General features: G+C 40.8%; 2 protein-coding genes across 8 annotated transcripts; one reads left to right on the top strand and one right to left on the bottom strand.

Moving 5' to 3' along the window:
• The first annotated feature begins 666 nt into the window (after positions 1-666).
• srpx2 (sushi-repeat containing protein X-linked 2) lies at positions 667-6,387 on the top strand. Its single transcript, XM_061289534.1, has 10 exons — positions 667-975; positions 1,386-1,463; positions 1,749-1,940; positions 2,361-2,537; positions 3,286-3,409; positions 3,486-3,607; positions 3,787-3,966; positions 4,573-4,706; positions 4,784-4,905; positions 5,462-6,387. Exons 1-10 carry the CDS (start codon positions 930-932, stop codon positions 5,643-5,645), a joined length of 1,359 nt encoding a protein of 452 aa, XP_061145518.1. The 5' UTR covers positions 667-929; the 3' UTR covers positions 5,646-6,387.
• sytl4 (synaptotagmin-like 4) lies at positions 5,758-22,012 on the bottom strand. 7 transcript variants are annotated; one of them, XM_061289465.1, is made up of 34 exons: positions 21,838-22,012; positions 20,204-20,372; positions 19,110-19,325; positions 18,868-18,977; positions 18,587-18,692; positions 17,447-17,686; positions 17,277-17,335; positions 17,118-17,209; positions 15,708-15,798; positions 15,535-15,632; positions 14,876-14,957; positions 14,700-14,797; positions 14,386-14,476; positions 14,214-14,311; positions 13,896-13,986; positions 13,728-13,819; positions 13,397-13,487; positions 13,212-13,321; positions 12,519-12,609; positions 12,350-12,441; positions 12,120-12,210; positions 11,951-12,042; positions 11,365-11,455; positions 11,191-11,288; positions 10,861-10,951; positions 10,691-10,785; positions 10,507-10,578; positions 9,852-10,018; positions 9,511-9,613; positions 8,562-8,723; positions 7,818-7,923; positions 7,628-7,736; positions 7,342-7,550; positions 5,758-6,269 (listed from the first exon to the last, which is right to left on the bottom strand). In XM_061289465.1, exons 2-34 carry the CDS (start codon positions 20,320-20,322, stop codon positions 6,124-6,126), a joined length of 3,699 nt encoding a protein of 1,232 aa, XP_061145449.1. In that variant the 5' UTR covers positions 20,323-20,372; positions 21,838-22,012; the 3' UTR covers positions 5,758-6,123. The 7 variants fall into 7 exon arrangements, with proteins under 7 accessions (XP_061145449.1, XP_061145468.1, XP_061145459.1 ...); XM_061289484.1 differs by having other exon boundaries at positions 11,383-11,455; positions 21,838-22,011; XM_061289475.1 differs by lacking the exon at positions 21,838-22,012 and adding an exon at positions 20,475-20,527.
• Between the last annotated feature and the right edge of the window lie 41 nt (positions 22,013-22,053).

The raw sequence follows: 22,053 nt of genomic DNA, 5'->3' as shown, positions 1-22,053 counted from the left end.
CGGCCCCGCGTTCAGAATAAGATAACTGAGTTGAATCACGGCAAACTAGATACATGTAATTTGAATTATAATCATGAAGAACGTCAGGTGGGAATAACCAAAGAAAAGCGTATTAAGAAATTCAGCCTAATTTTATTGAGATAATACTGCACTAACTACAACAAGAACAACAGCATGAACAACAAAAACAAACAAAAAAAGATTAGCTTAGTAGAAAAGAAATAAATTTTTTTCCTCCTTGAAAAAGTGTCAATGAGTCGTCATCGTTCATCCTTTCTCTCCGACGATGCTTTCAAAATAAAGTTATAGGCAAGATCAATACTAGACAATACAAATTTAGTACAGTTTTATTCATGCTTTGTATTGAGGGGTTTCTTAGAAAATGATCAATTCAGAAATCAATTCAGTTGTATTATCAATGAAAATATCGCAACAACCATACTGAAAATGAGCAATCTTTCTGTTTTTTATTATGAAAGCTCTCAAACTTTTTGTTGAATCTTCGCTATAGTTTTGCGCGACTGTCATATAATCACTCAACTGAAACACAGTAATTCCGTAAATTATTGAGAGAAAATGTATATTTGACTATTAACGCACATAGGAGTATTAATTATTTTCAGAATCACTTTTTGTCTTATCGACACGCTGGAACGAGAGTGACACGAGACAACAGCCCCCCCTAGTGGACTTGTACTTGTCACTGAAGTAACAAGGAGCTTTTCGGCTGAGCACTCCCGAGAAGACAGAAAAGCTTATTTTTCACCGGAAACAAACCAGTGAGGCGTTTTAAAATTCGTTTGAGTGTCACTTGTCAAGGTTTTGCAAAGTTTGACATTGTTGGAAGTCAGACTCCAGCCAACGGGAAGCTGCGCACAACGTTTTTCCTCCCAGCAGTGTCATCCTTTTTCCCGTCCAAAGGTTTGACTATGACTCGACCACTGGTGTTCTTTTTGTTCTCTTTACTTCTCACAGGTGAGTCCGTGAAGCTCTCATGATGATAATAATGGATAGTTTACTTTTGTGTCTGTGAATAAGGTCTAGCATTGTCTCCCCGTGATAAGCCAGTCAGCAATATTTTTTTTTGCGGTATTCAGTAATAAGATATGCATTAGATACAGATGTGGTTCATATTTAGACCTCACTCACACTTCAGGAAAACAACATTTGGGATTCCCCAGCATGTCATAATTAATTATAACTTAACCAGTGAAAATGATGACCCAAAAATGTTTTTTTCCCCCACGTATATGCAATGTGTGAATACTGGAATGTTATTAAGCTCTTGCTAAAGGAAGCTTGTGTTGCTGAGATTCCTCAGTATGATCTTAACTGTTTCTACACCTCTTCCCAGTTTAAAGGAGTTTTTTTTCCCCTTGTTCCAGCTGTGTGTGCGACCATAGAGGATGGTGGCTACGATGATGTTGCAGAGGAAGAGGATGAGCGTCATCTCGACTACACCAGTACGTATAATAATAATGCACAGATCGGTCAGACTTATCTCTAAAGATCAAAATCACAGTATACCAGTATTATAATAAACTAACAAAATACAAGATGTGTTTATTTAAAATGTGGGGCTCTTAGTCATTCGTAGAGTTGGGACACACACCCATGGCGAGGTGTCTGTTCGGCAGGGCCACAGAGAACGGTAATGTTTTTAAGAGCAGGCTCAAGACCGACCTTTTTAGTGTCCCTGGCCTTTATTACACATACCGTACATACGTTACAAATGTCCTTTCCACCAGAACTTTACTGGTGTCACTCTCCACGTCTCGTCAACGGGGAGCTGTCCTGCCATTCCCCACGAGGTCGAGCATACCGGACCACCCAGGGCACCCGCTGCACCATGAGCTGCGATCGAGGCTACCGCCTGATTGGTCAGAGCTCCATCCAGTGCCTCGACAACCGTCGCTGGTCAGGGGTCGCCGTCTGCCGCAGTGAGTGGAAGTTGCCGTTAACAAACGTCACAGTTCGTCTTGGGGGATGACAAGTTAATTGGAGATTGTAGCTCTGCTTTCCCACAGGCGAAGATGTTACAGTAATTAAGTGTAAAGCAAATGCTCGTCATTCATGATGGAGCCTACAAATAATAATAATTGATGCCCCGCCATAAAAGGTTTGGGGTTGTGATTGCATGGTGTTATGTCTAGAGGTGTTTTACCCACCTAGATATACTGTCTGCCTTTTCTTAATACATTAAGAAATGTTTTACAAAACATGTTTGATCTGAAACTGTCTTCTGTATACAGCAGAAACAAAAGAATTGACCTTCCCTTTCCAATATTATTGCAGGGAACCGTAGAATGGACACAATCATTCCATCAGAGTATCAAGTTGATCTTAATTTTGTCCTGCAGGGATGCGATGCGGTGTGTTGCCTCTCATTCCGCACGGCAGATACACGTGCACTCAGGGCTTTGTGGTGGACTCCAGATGCGACTTCACCTGCACCCCCGGCTATCACATTGAGGGGGAGTACACACGCACGTGTCAGCACGGGGGGACCTGGAGCGGGGCACAGCCCATTTGCTTAGGTACACTTCAGAGGTGCTCGCACTCTGTGCTTAAGTAGAGGTACAGATACAGTACTTAAGTACTGATAACTGAAAATTCTGCTTAAGTACAGTCACCACAAGTCACACATTGAAATAAAAAGGCAGTGATGAAGAATTTTCTTACATTTGATAGCTTCAATCTGCAGCCGTAAAATGGAGCTAAACTTGGTACATCTGCTTTGCTGACTTGCGATTTTTTTTTTCACAAGCACAGCTCTCTTGGGGTTCACTTTCACCAAAGTAAACATATTTTCTCTCATCCTGCTAATGGAATCCAAAGCTGTGGTCTCTTCAGCTTCATGTTTCCTTAAAATAGTGGTTCTGAAGCCAGGGAGCCTAGACTATTGTTCTAACTAAATAAAGAATAAATACATTTACTCATCACTTGCCCTGTTAACTGTAAGAAAAGTATGTCCTTGCGTATATAACCCCCCCCCCCCACACACACACACATTAATCATAACCTCATCCACTATTTGTTTTTAAATGCTAGGACTGGGATGGGCAACTGGCGGTCCACACAAAACTAATGCTTGGACCTCACATGTGTATATATAGTTTTGGTTTTATGAAGAAATATACAAATCATGTGGTCACTATTTAGCAAACTTGGTCACGGCGGTGGTCTAGATTGTAACCCTCCCAAAAAACGAGGGATTGCTGTATTTGTCTACAATGAACGATCAGTTTTCCATAATATGTGTTGTGGGTCTCCAACTGATTTCAGACACAGAAGCTCCAAAAATCAGATGTCCGCGATCCAGAATCATGGTGGCAGAAGTTGGTAAACTGACTGCCAGAGTAACTTGGGATGCACCGGTTGCCACAGACACAGCTGATAAAACACTTGAGTATGTCTCTGCTTAACTTTAGGACCATTTTCTCGTTTCAAATGGAAAGACGAGTTCGACTTTCTTGTTTTTGTAGTGTGATTCTAGTTGGCCAGCAGCCCGGCACGGACTTTAACGAGGGAGCCAATATAATTCGCTACAAAGTGTACGATCAAGCCAGAAACAGAGCTGCCTGCAAATTTATCGTCCGTATTGAAGGTGAGCAGATGTATCACTTGGAGCATGTTCTGCCTATACTGAATGTGTCATTGAGATAACTCACTACATTATTTGTAGTGAGTTGATCATTTTTGACAAATTAAGCGTAATTGGATCATTTTGGTGACAGTGGTTGTGAATCATTGAATAACACCACACGACTCTTTTTTTCCTCCCAGTGAGGAGGTGCTCCGCCTTGTCTCCGCCTTTGCACGGTTCCCTCACCTGCTCCTCCGATGCCACCAACTACGGCGCCGTCTGCGAGTACCACTGCGATGGCGGGTACGAGCGCAATGGCGTGTCCAGTCGGGTTTGCCAGCAAGACCGCAGCTGGAGTGACGACCCTGTGGAGTGCGTTCGTGAGTACGAAATACAAACTAGTGGGAATTATTACATTCAGAAATAGCATCCAAGTGGTTCCACAAAATCAAGTCGTCTGGATTAAGATTATATTTTCTGTTGGGTAGATTTATAGTCTTCTTATAAAACTGTTGCTGGAGTCATATGATTTGATTTCCTGCAACAGCTTGACAAAATAAAATTAAGTAGAATTACACCAATATACCATTTTATTTATTGTTAATATTAGCCCTGGGTTATGAAACCTCTTAGTTGCCCATCCCAGTCCTAGCATTCTGTGGCTAAACATTATAAAAATCTCATAGCCACGCCTGAGTGTAGTTAGCCACAACCTGACTGTAATTATCTTGGGTGTAAGTGTTGAATAAAAAAAATAAGTTCTATTCATTATATAGGTTTTAAATCAACAGGCCTATTATGTTAAAAAAATTTTTTCTGCCGAATATTAGAATCAGGATTGACCCTAAACAATAACAAAGTGACCCCATTTAAATATAGGTCGCAGCTCAATTGTCTTGGGTCATTTGAATAAAGAAATAGCCACTGGTAGACAGCAGACAAAATACAAATGTCTATCTTGCTGACAGTGATATTGTGTGTTGTAGCCATGGCGATCGAGACAAATGTGAAAACGGTGTCGGCTCTACTACGTCAATTTTTCCAGAAGAGGCGACTTCTCATCCTGTCTGCGCCCGACATAGCCGACCCAGACTACCAGCTGCAGAACATCATGATACAAGTGAGGAGAACTTTGAACAACTTGAAAGCCCCCCACAAAGGTGGTCAACAATCTCTCTGGTTTCGTCCCACCCCCAGAAAGCAGACTGCGGATTACAACTGCGCCACGTGACTCTCATCGAGCTGCTGGACTCGCCCCCGCGTGAGATAGGACGCATCAAGGATCACAACTTGACCTCGCTAGTTGTTGAGGAACTGAGGTGATGTTGAGAGAAATTTCAAGTGATTTCCACCAACTCTTGATTCGGGAAGTGCCTTCACACTCAAACACTGAGATTCAATACAAATAGGTTGTAAATCGTCGAGGCGTCCCAGTCTTGACATTCACCAACTGAACAAAACGCATAGTCAGTGCCCCTACCGTCCAGTTCAGACATCAGCAAATCACAAATCAACCTTACCTCTTGCTAATACACCATTAGTTATTGCACTGAACTTGTTTTATCAACATATACATACAAAGACTATTACTATTACTAACTATTCAAGTTACATCATTCTGTAACAGAGCAACAACTATGAACAGAATCACACCAGACAGTCATCTAAGTAGAGGCAAATATATATATATATATATATATAGCGATTTTCCAACGGGCAGTCCAATTTGTGTAAAGGCTCGGTTTTCCAGACTGGAAAATGCTTTCATTGAGTTCCCTCACAAGTCACACTCGCACACAGAATCAGACATCTGACTCAGTGCATACTACCACCTAATAAGGGACCTCAACTGGATTTGAACGATTTCCCAAACAGGCTCACATTCCGAATCTCCAGGCAATACTTCAGCATGGTGCTGGTGGACAAGCTCGGGCAGGATCGGGAGCGCTTCATCACCCCCATGGCGTCCGAGGAGCTCTTCTCCTACATTGACGGCTTCTTGCTGGACGAAGAGGAAAGGGAGAAGCTGGATCGCCACAGGGACTTTTGCGAGTCATAAAATGAATAATAAACAGAGTGGGAGAGAGGGACAAGGTGATATAAGGGGCAAGAAAGCCCAGACGGACGCAGGAGGAAAGGTTAGGGTTATGGTGTAAAATGAAACAATCTACTTTTAAATCGATATTTATTGTCAGAAGAGCATAGTCGAGTCAATTCTGAGGTAACTGGAAGTAAACATTGTCATCTGCAACAAAGACTTCATAAACCCTCTACAAATACATTTGCTAAGACAGTGACAAAGCTATAAAACATTTCAAACACAACAATTTGTTGTACATGGATGTATATCTCAATATAATTTGCGTTGACACCATCATGACTGACACTATTTCTGTGCTGTGTAGCTGTGGTTAAAAACAAGTGAGTGTTTCTAAACTAACTCCATTTGAGCATTCTTTTGCACATTATTCATCAAAAACCATGTCAAAACTTGAGCCATCCCCCTCTCCGGCCCTCCAAAAAAGAACCAGGCGTCCTCATTTGCCCTTCTTTTTCATGGTGGTGCGCAATGGAAGGGTGCCCTCTGCCCAAGAGTCTGGGTACTGCATCATCTTCTGCCACAGACTGACCTCTTCTCCAACTGAATCCATCCCCACTTCGTCATTTCCAATTTTGACAGTGCCTAAAATGGAGCACATTACTGCATTTTAAGACCATATTGAAATTTCACCAGTACCCCAAACTTTAAAGTACTGTAGTGTATATACAGGTGCTTCTCAATAAAGTGAATAATGTAGAAAGGTTTTTGCATGGCGTCAATTCCCATGATACAACAGTGAAATTCAATTGAAATGCCGCCACAGGATGGGAGCAAAGCACCACAAGAAGCGCAACTCACCTGAGCATAGTTACTTGGCACAGAGATGGCAAACACCTCAGTCTTCTTTTCAGATTGAAATGAATGCTAATGCCTTAATCCCTTCCAGCCCCCCCGACACACAAACTGTCCTTTTGTTTAAAAAGGTAAAATAGCAATATTTATAGATTCTATAACATTATAAATAATTGAAAATCAGATATTATAAGTGAATTGAGCACTCTGAATTGTCCTTTGGTGAGATCGTGTGAATTGCTATTTGTCTATATGTGCCCTGCGCTTGGTTGGCAACCGGGTGTACTGCCCAAAGACTGCTGGGATAGGCTCCAACACGCTCACAACCCTTATGAGAAGTTCAAAAATTGGATGGATAGATTCAAAACAAGAGTGATTAAAAAAATGTAAGAAATTAAACTGTTTATCATTGTGCATAATGATTTAAGGCTGTAAATTTCAACTAGCTCCTAAAACGTCAATTATGTTAACTGAGTATGTCAACTGCGTTCTGCACTGTTTGCTAGCATTAAGATAAACGCTTTCCTAAGGCAAAGGTATGTAGTTGTTTGAAATACACAAAGTGTAATTCTCTTTGTTTTAGGTTAAGTTGGACAGTAAACATTAACTGGGAGTGCCATTAAACAGCCGGAAGTCTCTTTTTGGAAGAACTGTTTGCCAAAGTGCTACTACATATTGTGGAGTTAGTGGTCGCATCTCAAGCCTGCTGCTTAGAAAATAAAGTCAATAAATAGATATATGTATCTAAAGAAAAACTTGAATGTGCAGTCATTCATATCTCAAGGTATCACTGCACAGACCTAAATAAAGTTATCCACAATATTCCGATTGAGATGCACATGCACAAAAGTCAGTGTTTTACCTTCACCAGAGCTGAGGCGCACTCCTCCAAGAAATTCATTGCTCAACATGGGTTCTCTGTCCCACACGGTAAGTTCCAGACACATGGTCCTCAGTTGCTCCAGCGTTAGCTCCTTGTACACAAATGTGTGCCCATAGTGAGGATTCAAGTTCTTCTTCACGACGGGCGTCTTTCTCTTGTTGGTCTTGGACTTGGACGGAAACAAGTAGCTGTGAAACCACAGTGAGAATAATTTTCAAAAACAGTTTTAACCATAGAACGCCTTGGAGCTTTGTTTCTGTCTTACCCTTTCACAAAGCTATCAGACATGCCTCCTCCCTTCATGGCCATCAAATTCTTTGCCTCCTTAATCAGGATGTGGAGCTCCCCACTTTTCACCTCAACTACCTTTTTGCCTGGAGGAGAGAGACAGATTTTTTTATTTCACATCAGCAAAGTGTGACTATAAATCAGATCTCCTCGTACTGTAGCTTTACCTTTGAATTTCTGTAGTGGAGGGCCTTTTGGTGGGACATATTTCAAGGAGATTGCCAGCTCTCCTTTGAATTGGGTGAACGCCGACGTTGGTACGCAGCACGGAGCCTTGAATGGAGAATGTTACATGTATTATGTTCATGATGTGTAGATTTTACTACTATTTACAAACACACTGCAGATGTTTTCAAACTAATACAGTTTGATCAGAATTTTTTAATACGGTTGTGATTTGAGGAACGACTCCCATTCCATAACCACGCTCGTAATTGAAATAAATGGAAATGGCATTGTATTCAAATGAGGAAAAATAACACTCCATTTGTGTTTGCATTTGAAAAAAATGACAATTAAACAGCAAGCACTGTAATAAAAGTTAACAGGAAGGTCAAATTAAAATTTTCTTTACAATATGGTCTATGCTGCTCCCAATCAGAACACAACATTCTGATTAATATTGCATTTGTGGAATAGGAATTAATCAGCAAAATCTACTTATGTTTTGTTGACATCCCCTTTAAAAAGGATTAAAGAGTTTGTCACACAGAATCAATTGAATGGCCAATGTCTTGCTAGTTCTGGTGTGCCTCCCCGGGCCACCTGAGACGGATATACAGGTACTGTTAATCGTGATGTCAAATCCTTTTATCACTGCACTTTGTTGGACACAACATCAAATTTGATGGTGATGGAAATGACATAAAATTTTACAAGGTGATAAAATGCTGTTTACTGAAATAATTTACTTTAGTCATGAGGGCCATGCATTCTTCCTGTGGGGAGTCCAGGTCATAGCAGTCCAGCGCAATCTCCACCTCTCCTAAGAAAGGGTTGCTGGTGAGGTGGCCGTGATGCCACACTGATATCAGCATGCTACGAGTTAACAGCTGATTGCGGCGGATGGGGTACTAAACATGAAGGAGACAATAGGACAAATGAGTACACATCCCCGAAAAACATGCTTGGTAGGCCGATTGGCACTCCAAACTGCCCCTAGGTGTGAGTGCGAGTGCGGATGGTTGTTCGTCTCTGTGTGCCCTGCTATTGGCTGGCAACCAGTTCAGGGTGTCCCCCGCCTACTGCCCGATGACGGCTGGGATAGGCTCCGGCACGCACGCGACCCCCGTGGGGACAAAAGCGGTACCGAAAATGGATGGATGGATGGATGTTTACCTTGGAGTGGACATGCGGTTGTGTAACTTAAACCAGTTGTGGTTCGCAAAAGGCAAACTGCACACTGTGGCTTCTTTAATATGATCCAAAAGTTTGGATGTTTTATGTCTTTTATACACTCTTTTCTCCTGGCTCGTGGTTGTTCCTCTGCAGGTGTGGAAAAATGATCAATACAAAAGCCTACATTTTAGAAAAAAATGCACGATACAAGTACGATAAAAATCTGACAGACAAGAACATATTTCACCAAAGATGGCTGCATTACAGTGTGGGCGCATTATTTAGGCCATGATAATGTGGTGCGAGGGAGGTAGCACTTGGATTACACGTATGGCGCAAGTGAAACAGATAATGCCCCCCCTCTCTCCTGCAAATCAGGAACAGAGTCAACATTGGCAAGCGCTACCACAAATCAATAGACATCCTAAAGGCTTCAGTGGATGTGTTGATGTCGAGTCGCATGCAAGCCAGACCAAGTGTCAATAAAAGCTAAGGAACAGGACGTGTTTGTCTCAAGAGTACCTTGAATGTTTCTTCGTAGACCGGGTTACAGGTGTGCCTCTTGATCGTTGTCTTCCTTTTACTCTGACGAGATTTGTCCGGGAGGAGGTAACATTTGACGTAACTAAAAAAAAATAATAATAAAAATAAAAAAATGAAGCAATAACTGTTTTCCCCTTGCAAATTTCTCACATGACTCGACTTGTGGATGTGTTTGTTGACATTAAATTTCCCATGCAGCACACTACAACACAAAATAGCAAAATGTGTACATAAGAGGGAAGGTGCATACATTTGCAAATACTGAACACAAACAGTGCAATGATCACGCTCGTGGAGTGAAATGAAAAAGTGATATTTACGGGTTGGAAAACTGCCGTAGGCTATCGCCACAGGCCAGCTTGTGACACTCCTTGATTAAAACCTGCAGACTTTGGCTGGACTCATCGTAGAACATGGAGAAGACCACCTCCCCTCTCACGTCCATGCTGTAACCGTCTCCAGAGTCACTGTAAATACTCGTCATGCTCTGTGGAGAAAAAGCTTTTATTGGGCAATTTCTGATCAAAACTTTCATGTCTTCAGGCACCAACTCATTAATAGTGCAAACTTCAAATATGCCACAACATATGATCATGAAACATTGGCAATTGAAACTCATCTTACAACATTACCATTAAAAATAAAAGGGGTAATGGAGGAAAAATGCCCCCAAAGTAAAACCCTAAAAGTAATTTCCACCAACAACTCAGACCAAAGTTAGTTTCTCCTCAACATCCAAAGATGTTAGTTTCTGAGTTCAAATGCATCCCTTCAACATACAGTTGTGCCTAGAAATGTGAGTTTGGGTGAGGTGGGGGTGCTTGACAACCCAAATGGCACTTTACTTCCTGGCAATGATGACTACTCGCGGGACTTTGGCACAATCATACCAAAAGCACCCAAAAACTTCACAGTCCCTAGCAGAACAGTTCAAAAGCTTACATTAAATTATGAAAATAAAAAAATAAAAATTACCATTGAACTTGCAGAGCTGACCATCGAATTTCTATGAAAGTTAACCAAGCTGTCAATGTCTTCTTCATCATCCTGTCGGTATAAACAACAACATTACTATGCAGATTGCGGTTCACTTGATAAGGTACTTGACCACACTTTCTCATTTTACATTTAAACATTAGCGTTTAATGAAAATACTCACTTGCATGTCTAACTCTGGCACAGAATGGCTCCTGTCTCCCATCGGTACAGTCAACATGTCCTGATTCTCACGCAAATCTAGCGTTGATCGGTGTTCTGTCATCAACGCATAGAGAATTACTCATGAACTAATAGACTACAAACAAGGAAAACTGACAAGAAGATGCTTACCAGGAGGATTTTGAGTACGTCTGATGCTCTTCTTGAAAAGTGTCCGAACGTCCAACTCTGGGCTGGGAGACACTGGCTTTTTTTCTGGGGCCTATTGCAGCATACACAGGCAAAAAAAGGCAGTGAGAATTGCTCGGCTGGTTAACGTAAACCACAAGTTGCCAATTATACATACAGCATGGCAGAGGTGATGGAGACCTTAAAAACTGAATGAAGTGCACCAATTTTTCAAAGCCTTGTGGTAGTTTGTTCAAAGAATAGAACTAACGCCTGGGAACTGTTTCATATTGTGGAAACACGCATTAAAATGTCACCTAGTGTCCGACTTACTTGTGTGTCCAAACTTTGGACAGATTGGCTCTCTACATCTCTTAGGATTTCAAACGCGTCAGCTTGATCACAAATATCCAGCTCGCATTTGACACTTTCTGCAATAAACACGAGTTATGACCAAATTCGCTCTGCAGTGTGGGTAAACAAATTCCAGGACAACAGGAGGCATACGAGGAGGATTCTCATTACTTGTGACGCTCTTCTTGAAGAGTTTGTCACCATCAAGTGCTGGGCTTGAACTGGCACGCTTTATTTCTGGGACCTAAAAGAACATACACGGCTAGTCACGTTCAAGAAAAAGTGAATGGAGAATGCAGAGACAAAAACGGACCAACGTCTACTTGACAGCTCCAGGACTGTTTTGTCTCCTTATTCCCAAAAGAGTGAGGGCCAAACATGCACACACATTCTTTTCCACTGCATAGTACCAAATCCTCTCTACTTGACTCACACTGGCAAAGTATTTTCTACGTCAAACTACAAAACCATACTCCAATCAAAATAAAAAAATGGTTTCCTGCATTCAGTCAAGAGGACACAGAGGGCACCAAGAAATTGGACAACACCAACAGCGCCACATAGCACCTGCTTTTACCGATTGGAAAACCATCAATGGGGCGTCTCAAACCGCTTTGACAAGAACAGGTAACCATGCAGTGGAAAACGTCACCAACTATGTCACCGAGGTTTGTGTTAAATAATCGAAGATTTTTAACTTAACAGCCAATCTATGAACGCACATTACTGATCTACTTACTTGCTTACTCAAACCTTGTACAAGTTGTCTCGGGGCAGGCACGGGGATTGCATCAGGTTGATCACAAACATCCGGCCCATATTTGACACATTCTGTCATGAGCATGAACTACAATCAAATTCTATTTGCTCTGTGGGGAAAAGCTATGTCAGAACAGTATGGGGCTTACCAGGAGGATTCTCAGTGTTTGTAACGTGCTTCTCCAAAAGGTTCTCAACATCAAACTCTGGGCTTGGACTGACCTGCCTTATTTCTGTGACCTATAAGGACACACACAACTAATCATGTTCAAAGAGGAGTAGATGGAATAGTGCTTGAAGTTCTGCCTCTTTTTGGAAAACACAATCACTCACTTGCATTAAAAAAAAGAACCTTCCCCGAAAAACAAGGCTGACTTACTTTTATGGTCAAACCTTGATCAAACTGGCTCCGAGTGTCCGCTAGGTTTTGATATAATTGCGATTGATCATCCAGCTCACAATTGACATGCTCTGTAATTAATACAATATGTTACAACCAAATACACTCCGCTTTGTGGGAAAACAACAGCAGGACATAAGTGACTAACCAGGAGGATTCTCAGCATTCCTGACGCTCTTCCTGAAGAGCTTGTCAACATCAAAATAGGAGCTTGAACTGTCCCGCTTTATTTCTGGGACCTTCAGTACAAAGACAAAAGGCTAGTCAGGCTCAAAGCGAGGTAGATGCAGAAAGCTGAGGCAGAAACAAACAAGTCTATTTGACAGCCATAGCTTCGATAAGCGTCACAGAAAAACACCATTCCCAGAATTATCACCAAAAGACAAACACCACAACATTGCGTAAACCTGGCTTTTCCATTGAAGAGCACTGCCTCAGTTCAGCAGTCCTTGTCTTGCTTTGGGAGCAGCTTTTTTTTTTTTTACTTCAAAATAAAACCAGGAAAGAGTGCAAAAACAATGCAGCTTTCAATGAATCGGTCAGAAGAAGATCAGGCTTTCTTGGCCTTTACTTCTTAAGAGGAGACAGAGGGCAGCAAGCAAATTAATATCAGCAGCAAAATGGACACTGCTCAGAGGCCCCCGCAAATGATAGTATCAGCTGAGGATCCCTAGAAGCACCACTAACCAGGTAGGAGAGACACCACCTCCTCCGTAAGAGTGATTAGTCACTTTAAGCATAATGGCTGGCTACTCAAGTAATGGCAAAGATCTCACCAAAGATAGGTTGAATAAAAAAAGCAAAGTTGAAGCTCCCACCAGTCAATTAAGAAGTAACTTACAGATCTAATTACTTGCATGTCCAAAGCATGCACAAATTGTCTTTTGGCAGCAACTGGGACCTCATATGAGTCAGGCTGATCACAAACATCCAGCCCATGTTTGACACATTCTGTCATGAACATGAGTTACAACCAAACTCTCCCTGCATTGGGGGAAAATACAATGAGGACAATGCGGGGCTTACCAGGAGGACTCTCAATGTGTTTTACGCTCATCCTGTAGATGTTCTCAACACCAAACCCCAGGTTTAAACAGGCCTGCTTTATTTCTGGGACCTAAGGACAAATGGCTAATGATTTTCAAAGAGGAGCAGAAAGGATAATAGATGGAGTGCTGGTTTTGAGGAAAAAGATTTAATGGTCTTTATGGGAACTAGCTTTCCCCCAACATTGCACAATCTTCATGGTCGCGAAAGCAGAACTCTCCATTGGCACGGGAGTATTTGTGGCAGCCGATAGAGATAATTGAGCACTTACACGAGTAAGAGCCGGTCCCTAAAAGCAGGGCTTACTTACTTGCATTTCAAAATCTTGTATAAATTGTCTGTCAACTGGGACTTCATACGAGTCAGGTTGATCACTCACATCCATCCCATATTTGTCACATTCTGTAACGAATATGAGTTATCACCAAATTCTCACTATTTTGTGTGGGGAGAATAACTTGCAGGACCAAAGGCATACCAGGAGGCTTCTCAATGTGTTTCACACTCATCCTGGAGAAGTTCGCAACATCAAGCCCTGGGTTTAGACTTGCCAGCTTTATTTCTGGGACCTATAAAGGACAAACGACTAATCGTTTTCAAAAAGGAGAACATGGAGAAGTGCATGAAGTGCTGCCTCCTCAAAGAAAATTATTTAAAGGGCTTCATGGGCACTAGTTTCCCTCCCAACATTCTGCGACTGACATGGTAACGGAAGCATAATTCGCCATTGACATGGGAGTTTTCATGTTGGCTTACAGAAGAACGAGCCACCGCTCCCCAAAAAGGGCTTACTTACTTCCGCTTCCAAACCTCGGCAAAGTTGTCTCTTGATGCCCATTGGGACCTCATGCAAATCAGCTTGTTCACTAACATCCAGCGGATATTTGTCAAATTCTGTAACGAACATGAGTTACAACTAAATTGTATATGCATTGTGTGGGGGGGGGGGGGTAAAAATGGCAGCATACCAAAAGGATTCTCAATAGGTTTTACGCTCTTCTTGAAGAGTTCATCAACATCAAACTCTGGGCTTGGACTGGCTTGCTTTTTTTCTGGGACCTAAAAGGACAAGGGGCTAAGCGTGTTCAAAGAGGAGTTCAGCTTCTCAATCTAAAATACTTTAATGTCCTTGAGGGATGGACACTTGCTTTTTTCCCCTGACATTCTGGGCTCTGTATGGAAATACAAGCAGGACTCGCCATTGACCCAAAAGTATATGGGGGGACCATGTTTGCTCACTTGGATGAGAACGAGCCAGTATCTGAAGGTGGGGCTTACTTACTTGTGTGTCCAAACCTTGGACAGATTGTCTTTCGATGTCCAACAGGGTCTCATACAAGTGATATTCATCACAAACATCCATCTCATTATTGACACATTCTGTAATTAACATGATGAGTTATGACCAAATTCTCTCTGCAGTGAGGGAAAACAACAGCACAACAATAACAGACTAACCAGGAGGATTGTCAATGTTTTTCTTGAAGAGCTCATCAACATCAAACTCTGGGCTTGGACTGGCCTGCTTTATTTCCGGTAACTTCAGTACAAGGAAAAAAAGACTTATGTTCAAAAAGTAGATGGGAAAAGCCGAGGTAGAAATAAACCCGATAAAGTTTCTGTGACAACATCGTAACGGTGTTAGCTCCTTATTAGCAGTAGCGTGAGAAGGAAAACATTATTCCCAGTTCTATTGCCAGCACACTGGTTTTCTACTTCAAAACAGTACAAGTAAGATCTTAAAAAAAGTCACATTGAAGGAATCTGTCAAAATAAGACAAGGATTTCCTGCATTCTCTACTCAAGGAGGCACCTTTAGTTATGAGTAAAAAATGGACAACACCAGCAAAGCAATCACTGCACGGATCACCCAAATGACATCAGTTGCGCCCCCCCAGAAGTCCCCCTGACTATGTATACAAAATGGTATACCGTATTTTGCCAATGGAAAAGCATCAATAGCAAGGTTATCTGCTTTAAGCACAATTGTACTCATGCAGTGGAACAGATGTCACCAAGATATTCCCTTGAGTTCCAAAGTTAAACATTTGAAGCTTTTGCTAGACAATCTATGTGATAATGTTAACGCTAATGAAGTACATCACTGTTCTACTTACATGCGTGTCCAAATCTTGGACAAATTGGCTCTTGAAGTCATCCAGGCTCTCATATAAGTGAAATTGATCATAAACACCCAGCTCATCTTTGACACATTCTGTCATAAACATGAGTTACAACCAAATTCTTACTGCATTGTGGTATAACAATATCAGGGCAATATTGGGCTTACCAGGAGTATTCTCAATGTGTTTTACACTCTTCTCCAAGTGTTTCTCAACATCAAACTCAAGGTTTGGACTAGCCTGCTTTATTTCTGGGACCTATAAGTACAAACGGCTAATCATGTTTAAAAGAGGACTAGCTGGAGTAATGTATGAAGTGCTGCCCCCTTGTATTTATGGGAGCTTTCTTTTGTTCCCCTCCATGTGCTGGTCTTGTCATGGTTACTAAAGTACAACATTGGCCCAGCATTAAATGTGATGAAAAGTGTGACTGACAAAGTGTTGGCCCCTAAAAACAGGTTGATTCAGTACAACAAGAACTAGGGCATGAAAACGGCACTACAACTCGAGTTATTTTGATGAAAGCATGTTGTACACAGTTCCCAAGTGTTTTAATGATATGTTTTAAATTATGGAAGTAAAAAAGAAGATAATAAAATGTCTCCTTAAGCCAGTGCTTCTCAAATGTCTTTTATGCCACCCCCCAAGAAGAAGAAAAAATCCTGCACCCCACTACTCTCCTATACATACTATTTGTCTACACAATTGTATAAGTACACCTAACATTGTAATTTAAATATCCGAACAAATCCGAATAAATATGAATTACTCAAATAATATGGATTTATAAATATTGTTCAACCTCTATGGCACGATTGGATATGGTAGAAGAAATAACTAGTGCAATTGATAAGATGTTTGCAGTATTTATTTTTATAGATTCAAAGAAAGCCTTTGATACGATAGACCAAAATATTTTGTTAACCAAACTAGAGCCTAATGTAATTATAGGGTTAGGGTTTTAGTGGTTGGAAAGTTTAATGGAGAGGAGACAGCAGTTTGTGGAGATAGGGGAACACAGGTTATCGCTTTTAGATATCACGTGGTGTACCACAAGGTTCGATATTAAGACCAAAATTATTTATACTGTATTTAAATTACATATCTAAAGCTTTTAGTATATTAAAGCATGTTATTTTCACAGATGACGCAAATGTTTTCTGCTCTGGAGAGAATCTCCACCAGCTAATAAAAGTAATTTCAACTGAGTTGGCCAAATTGAAATTGTGGTTTGATTTATCTATATAAATTGTCTTTGAATCTTAAAAAAACCCTAAATTTATAATTTTTGGAAATCGGCAAATCCCGGCAACTATAGAATTGAAAATTGACACCACAACCCTGGAAAGGGTATATGAGAATAAATTCTTAGGAATCATTATTGACTAAGCCTTGCTGGAAACCACAAGTAAATTACATTAAATGGGCAAATGGGTTTTTCGAATAAAGAAATCAAATCTAATTACCATGTTCCCTGGAGTCACACACTCAGTGGAGTCACACACACTCGGTGTCCGCCCCACTATTTGAGAAGCACTGCCTTAAGCGCTAATGAAACACATAACTACTGTACTTACTTGAGAGTCCAAACCTTGTACAAACTGGCTCTTAACTTCCCCTGGGACCTCATCCGAGTCAGGCTGCTCGCAAACATCCAGCCCATCGTTGACTGTAATAAACATGATGATGACATAACTAAATTCACTCTGGTTGTGGGAAAACAAAAAGAGGCTTACCAGGTGGAGTCACACTGGAACCATGGGATTGGTTGTAATGAGGTGGGAGAATCGCTCTTCTGGATGACACAATAAACCCATCACATTAAAATGTTTCCAAATCCACACAACTTAATATAGTCCGAGTTTATCTGACATTCCAACATCAGCACCGCCAGCAGTGACTTTACCTGGGCAGGTCTGGGGTTACACGACCGGACTCGGTGCCTGTTTTGCCGCTCGTGAGGCTGGCTACTTCTGCCGACTCAGTGTCACTCTGCAATGACTTAAACAGGGAATCAACTCCTTTTCTTTCGTAGGACACCGTTGACGCAACAGAGCCAGAGTACTCGCTGGAAGGACCATGATGCAAAAATTCATCCCCTTTGGTTTCAGAAGACGCTGTCGAAATGATTGAGTCCGAGTTCTCACTGAAGACAAGACAAAAAATTGAAATAATCTTTAGCAATTGTATCAGTTTGTTTGTACAATTGTATTATACACCACTCAAAAAGTTAGGGATATTTTGCTTTTTGCATTTGGGTGAATATTTACAGGGTTTATACACATTTTAATTGTAAAATGTCCCTACTTCATTCCCCACACCCCAATTTAATTTTTTTCTGATTAAAAAAAACAAACAAACAAACAAACAAACAAAAAAAACATTGATTAACTAGGTGCACTATATCGTTCAGATTCTTTGCATACCTTGTGGCCAAATGATTGTGATTTGGTGAAATTCATTAATCCTGAGTGTCCACAAGGTCACAATGCTAGTTTGACGTTAAATAACCACTGCTTGTAGTAGTATTTTCACATATGTTCGATATATTTCCAGTATGTGACGGGTGATGCAAGCTCTCAGGCTGGCACCACTGTACTTAGTCAGTCTTTGTTGACTCGAAGGCAAGCATACAGCTTCTGCAGAGCCTTTTTCTCCTCACGTCATATTCGGCATCCCAGTAATTACCCCAATTGGACGACATTTTCTTTTAATTAATACTGTTTTTTATTAACCCAATTAATACTGCTAGTGAAACACAAGTGTAATGGCACTAAAATGGCCACTACCTGAGATAAATATGGGTGAACTTTGCTAATTCATATTGTATAAACGCAATATCAATAGGAAAGCAGTGCTTACATTAACGAGGTTGTATACAACATATTATTGTAAAGACAATTTTGGGGTTGACCTCCCCTTTAAGTTCACCTGTATAGCTTACTATATTGCAATTAGGTTTATACTAAAATATCACTGGAAAGCTTGATATCCTTAACTATTTGTGTATAGTATACTGTATGTACAGGAGGAAATAGTTTTGCACCGTATGTTGGTGGTGTTGACTTTCTGCCGGGGGACGGGAACGGGAGGACCTCGGGTCGATTCCGAATGTTTTAGTAGAACATCTCCCATTGTCACATACTTTTTTGCTTAAAAAAAAAAAAAAAAAAAAAGAAAACGAGTGAGTGAATCACACGCAGAGCCATTTCCTCTTTTACTGTTTGATTAGGAGAATATTCCAGTTACTTTAGGCATGCTGGGCTTGGCGCGCTGTTTACATTCCTTGTCAAACAGTCAGAACTCACTTCCTCTTCCTGTACTCACCCGTAGGCCTCTTTCTGAGGCTGCTTCTCACCAGCTCATGGCCAGGCATGGTGGAGAATCGGTTGACCCTCAGATTGTAGAACCAGTCACCTGTAGTCTTCCTTAGGTCGCTAAAAAGACATTGCAGTCGCACTTTTGTAAATAGTTTATCAGCCTAACAGATCTCCTGTCAGCTTTTAATGATGCCTACTCTTATTGGAAAGAACTGTTTTAAATGATGGTAATTAAAAACATTCCCTTACGACTCTTTGATGCACACTCTGCACAGCCAGGAGCCATTAGGGAGGCTGGCTCTGCATTTGCTGCACACAAGGTGATGGCAGCGTTGACAGTGGTCAGAATTGAACACCAGCAAACTCATAGAGCCATGGCATCGGGCGCAACTCCGCTGACTGTATCTCCTGCTGCCTCGTTTGGCCCCTTTCCTCTTAATTTCTAGCAACTCTGCCTTCCGCTTCCTGCCACACAACATGGCAAACAAAATGCAATCTAGTTGAAAGTATGATGGGGCAGAAAAAAACAAAAGCAATGTACAATCATCATCATCAACAGTACAGCATGTCGCTTTCTACTGCCCCCAAGTGGCCAAGGTGCACACTAGCATAAGTAGCACAATGTGCATCGAATTGAATGAGGGTGTGACAAAAACTGCATAATTGTTCTTCATTCAATTTAATTATGTACTTACTTTAATTTTCTATGGCGCATAATGTTAGAGTGCTATTTTTTTCGAATGAGTAATAAATACAAAACGCTTTAGCCGCTTTATGGGGGGCTGGAACAGACAAATGGTATTCCCATCCATTTCAATTGGCAAACATTATCGTGCTAAGAACTTTTAGAGCTACAAGCATGGTCGAGGAACAAATTATACTCGTACCGCAAGGCACTACTGTGTTTGTATAGTGTCTAGTAGCAGTTTGTGAGTAGCAATTATAATAATAATGATTAATATTAAAGTTGAGTTTGGACATCCAAAAAATAATTTCAAAAAAATCAGAGCATAATTATACATAGACGTTTGCCATTCAAAGCAGGGTCCAGGCCCTATCACTACTCCACAGTCTCCACTTTACTGCAGGGTTCCATTTTTATTACCACCCTTTGTCCGTTCTGAAATAAAATCAGTGCTCCAACCGTATCCAACAGTAAACACAGCAAATTCTCATTCTCCTCAATTGTTTGGTGTTTCTCCCTCAGACTTGATGCATTCGTTGTGCCATTGTCGTCACAGTTTCCGCTGTGCTGATTTTAGTGGAGAACAGGATGCCCTAAAGTGAGAGGAGCAGGGCCAGTACTTGCCGGTGTGGGAAAACATGATAAGGAAACTTCTCACCGAATGCGCTGCTCCTCGGCCTGCCGGAGCTCCTCATCCCGCCGCAGCACCTCCAGGATCAAATCCCGCTCGGTGTCGGAGAGGAAGTCCAGGTCAATATTGTCAATTGAGTGAGGCATGGTGGCTGTTGCTCGGTCAACAAGATCAGTCACATCCAGTTAGCTCGATACTGGGAAAAAAAAATACAGGGAATTAGTATATGCCTTTGTACAATGGCACAATGGCAATCGAATTATGAAGAATGAGTCATTTTGGTAATTATTTTGCTAACCTGGAAGTAAGACGTGGCTCATTGAAACCCTGCCTCCAGTACTCACACATTCGTCAGTAGACTTGAAGTGTGTTCAATGTCCACACAATATAGAGAAATTAAATTGGAAAAAAAATAAGAGGTATGAGCAAAAATGCTCTGGAATGAGTGAATGGAGGAAAACATCATTTTGGGGTGTTTTGGCAAGGAAATATAATAACATGGCTAAAAACACAAAAACATTGTTTTGGCGTGATAAAAGTCCTCGAAGGGATGGATTAAAACAGGTAATCGAAGCCTCAGGTACCAAACGCAGGCAGGGTCTGTCACTGACAAAAAAAATAAACAGGTTCTTTAGGATTTAAGTACTGATATTTGATTAATTCTGACAATCTAAACCACAACACCTCTAACAAGGAGAGGCTTTTTCAGTGTCATGTGACCAGGATTCAGGATGCAGCAGTACAACATTCTGGTTTAACTAGCATTACTTAAAATGACAAATGATTTAAAAAGGAAGTAAACCAGGATGTGATATTTTGCACTGCCATGCTGAAAGGTTGTTTGGCACAGGGCAGGCAAAAATAACATCAACTTGGCTTTCAGTCTGGGTTCCCACCCTCTCAAGACACAGGGATCAGCAGCCCTTTAAAACAAACATCAAGCTTTCAGCCTGAAATGGAAGGGCCCATTTAAATTGCCTCAAAATGAGCTACTTTTACAAGGCACGTGTAAAATTGTTTGAAAGCCTAGGGAAAGGCAGAGAGGACATCAGGTAGAAGTAGAACAATACCTGCAGGGCAACCTGTCTACCCAGGAAGGAACGAAGCTGCGCATACACAGTTCCCTACCTTCCAAAAAACTACAAATTCATTTTCCATCCTTCAGAAGTGGATTTAAATAAATAAATAAATAAATTAAAATAAAATAAAATAAAATAAAATAAAATAAAATAAAATAAAATAAAATAAAATAAAATAAAATAAAATAAAATAAAATAAAATAAAATAAAATAAAATAAAATAATAAATAAATAAATAAATAAATAAATAAATAAATAAATAAATAAATAAATAAATAAATAAATAAATAAATAAATAAATAAATAAATAAATAAATAAATAAATAAATAGCCACTGATGCAGACTCCGACATGGTCACGTTACTTCTAACCAGTTAGTCATTAACTGGAATTTACAGACAATGACGTGGTTGCTTAATGTTTAAAACACCGCAGGAGAACTGGTTTCTCTCGGATTAATTATACGTAATTGTGCACGCACCTGTTGCCAAACAGTCAAGTTTACGCCATCACAGTTTAGTTTACAGTCAAATTTTTTATCCTCCTTGAAATAAAATTGAGAATAATCATTTTAAAAAGTACCTTGGAATAGTTTTTAAAGCTCGGCTCCTCCGACTAGTGTAGTTCCACAGCCTTCGCTTTCCTCCACCTCAAGTGAGAAGAACCGCAGTGCAGTGCTGGTTAGGAAGTGAACGAACAGGAAGATTGGACACTTGACGCCTCTGTCCGCCTTTCCATTGCGCGTTCATTCCACTGTCAACCGGAAGCACTGTAGTGACTTATTAACACACTTGAGTG

The sequence above is a fragment of the Syngnathus typhle genome, linkage group LG1 (assembly GCF_033458585.1).
Source record: "Syngnathus typhle isolate RoL2023-S1 ecotype Sweden linkage group LG1, RoL_Styp_1.0, whole genome shotgun sequence".
Taxonomy (NCBI): Eukaryota; Metazoa; Chordata; class Actinopteri; order Syngnathiformes; family Syngnathidae; genus Syngnathus; species Syngnathus typhle.
The sequence above is the reverse complement of the archived record's forward strand: the minus strand, read 5'-3'. Positions and strand labels throughout refer to the sequence as shown.

What these genes read in the sequence shown, in the direction of transcription:
- sytl4 (XM_061289465.1), bottom strand. Translation starts at nt 20,322, where the DNA reads ATGCCTCACTCAATTGACAATATTGACCTGGACTTCCTCTCCGACACC. An exon ending in AAACATTGACAATCCTCCTG is followed by an intron (nt 14,798 to 14,875) that starts GTTAGTCTGTTA and finishes TGTTAATTACAG; the next exon opens with AATGTGTCAATAATGAGATG. An exon ending in TCCAAAGTTTGGACACACAA is followed by an intron (nt 10,952 to 11,190) that starts GTAAGTCGGACA and finishes ATGCTGCAATAG; the next exon opens with GCCCCAGAAAAAAAGCCAGT.
- srpx2 (XM_061289534.1), top strand. Translation starts at nt 930, where the DNA reads ATGACTCGACCACTGGTGTTCTTTTTGTTCTCTTTACTTCTCACAG. An exon ending in AGGGGTCGCCGTCTGCCGCA is followed by an intron (nt 1,941 to 2,360) that starts GTGAGTGGAAGT and finishes TTTGTCCTGCAG; the next exon opens with GGATGCGATGCGGTGTGTTG. An exon ending in GGCACAGCCCATTTGCTTAG is followed by an intron (nt 2,538 to 3,285) that starts GTACACTTCAGA and finishes AACTGATTTCAG; the next exon opens with ACACAGAAGCTCCAAAAATC.